Source organism: Plasmodium vivax, genomic scaffold (assembly GCF_000002415.2).
Source record: "Plasmodium vivax scf_5382 genomic scaffold, whole genome shotgun sequence".
NCBI classification, from domain to species: Eukaryota; Apicomplexa; class Aconoidasida; order Haemosporida; family Plasmodiidae; genus Plasmodium; species Plasmodium vivax.
In genome coordinates this window covers 1-1,592 of record NW_001851094.1, presented here as the reverse complement: position 1 = coordinate 1,592, position 1,592 = coordinate 1, and the positions used below count along the sequence as shown (strand labels likewise).

At 31.7% G+C, this 1,592-nt stretch overlaps 1 protein-coding gene across 1 annotated transcript; it reads right to left on the bottom strand.

Moving 5' to 3' along the window:
• Nucleotides 1-64: 64 nt before the first annotated feature.
• PVX_059190 (variable surface protein Vir6, putative) lies at nucleotides 65-1,492 on the bottom strand (the record flags this gene model as incomplete). The annotated part of the gene is made up of 2 exons (XM_001612360.1): nucleotides 65-220; nucleotides 332-1,492. The coding sequence occupies 2 exons, from the start codon at nucleotides 1,490-1,492 to the stop codon at nucleotides 65-67; spliced, it is 1,317 nt and encodes a 438-aa protein (XP_001612410.1).
• Nucleotides 1,493-1,592: the final 100 nt, after the last annotated feature.

Sequence of the window (1,592 nt, the reverse complement as noted above, 5' to 3'; positions counted from 1 at the left end):
TTATCTTTTTTATGGTCATGTTATAAATAAACTTATTTTTTATGAAGAAATAACGCAATATGGCCTATTCCGCGAGAGGATTCATTTGACCATATCCAATATTTCCACCATAATAATCTTGATATCCTTGAAATTCTCCTAGGAATGGTCCATTGAAACTACGGGGAATTCTATGTACGCGTCCTCTTCCTCCTCTAAAGAAGGTTCCAAATGGTGTATACTAAATTAAAAAGAAAATTTAAAAAAATATTTAAACGGAATTTCATTATAAAAGTAATTATTGCCTAAATGAATTATATACATATTTTTATTGGTATAAAATTTTGAATACCCTAAAAAGTAAGAATAAGGCACCCATCCCTCCAGATACACCAACAACTGGTACAGGATCAACAGAACCTAAAACGTTAGTGATAGTACTGCGTACATTTGCGAAGACTCCATCATCTTCGGTTTTGCCGTCTAATTTTGGTGAAAATGTCGATACATCACTCAATTCTAGTTGTGATGAAGAATCCAGCGTTGCAGTATCTTGGGAATATGTTGATAATCCTGTTCTCCAAACTTCTTCTTCCCTTCCACGGTTATATGTTCTTCTATTATCATGTGTCATTCCATGTCCACGTGATATTTCTGGGTTGTGTGCTTCTCCTGGTTTAAAGACCCTTCCTGGTTCAGGTGAAATTGCATAATCGCGTGTTATTTGTTGGTTATGTGCTATTCCTCGTTCTCCTTTTGCTACTTGAATTTGATTTTCTGCTTCTACTCTGAGTACTTCACCTGCTTGTGTGTCTTGTTCATGTGCAACATCATGATGTGAATTCTGTAATTCAGTTGTTGTTAACACATTTGCAGTTTGCCGTTGTTCTAATTGGACAGGAGGAATAGGATCCTTTGGCTTAGGCGGAGTGTATAGATTTAGATTATTTGCGTGATAAGGGTATTGCTTACATTCAATTATGCTATACTTCGATATAGCATCTCTAACTTCTGTATCAAAATGTTTTAATATGTTATTAAAGAAATCTGTGCCAGATACATGATTATTTAAAAAGCTATTATATGAATGAATAAATTTACTGAAGTTTTCACAATTATATGGAATACTACGCTTATAGTAAGGTTTAATTTTAGTATACTCATCATAGAGTGTATATAATGCATTCATTATTTTAAATGTATCAGAATCTATGTAAACAAAATCATTCATACATCGATCACTTCTTTGAGAGTTGTGTTTGTTGTATTTAAGTATAAATTCCTGTAGAAGTTTATATACGTCTAAATTATAATCTTGTCTAAGGAAACGTTCAACTTCTTTATGTAATATGTAGCTAATGTACCAGCATCCTTCTTTATTGTATTTATAAAACACACCGCTGTTGTTTATATGTCTTAATAGTTCACTAAAAGCACTACCATACGTATCTTTATCTTCTTTTTTAATATCTGTTTTATCTAAAATATCACCCAGTTTTACGCCATCAGGCATTTTAGTTTTATCTGTTCCAAAAAGTTCTTTTATTTAAGTGTATTGGCTATAATTAAGGTACTAATATAAAAGGATATAAATTAGATAATATATATCATAA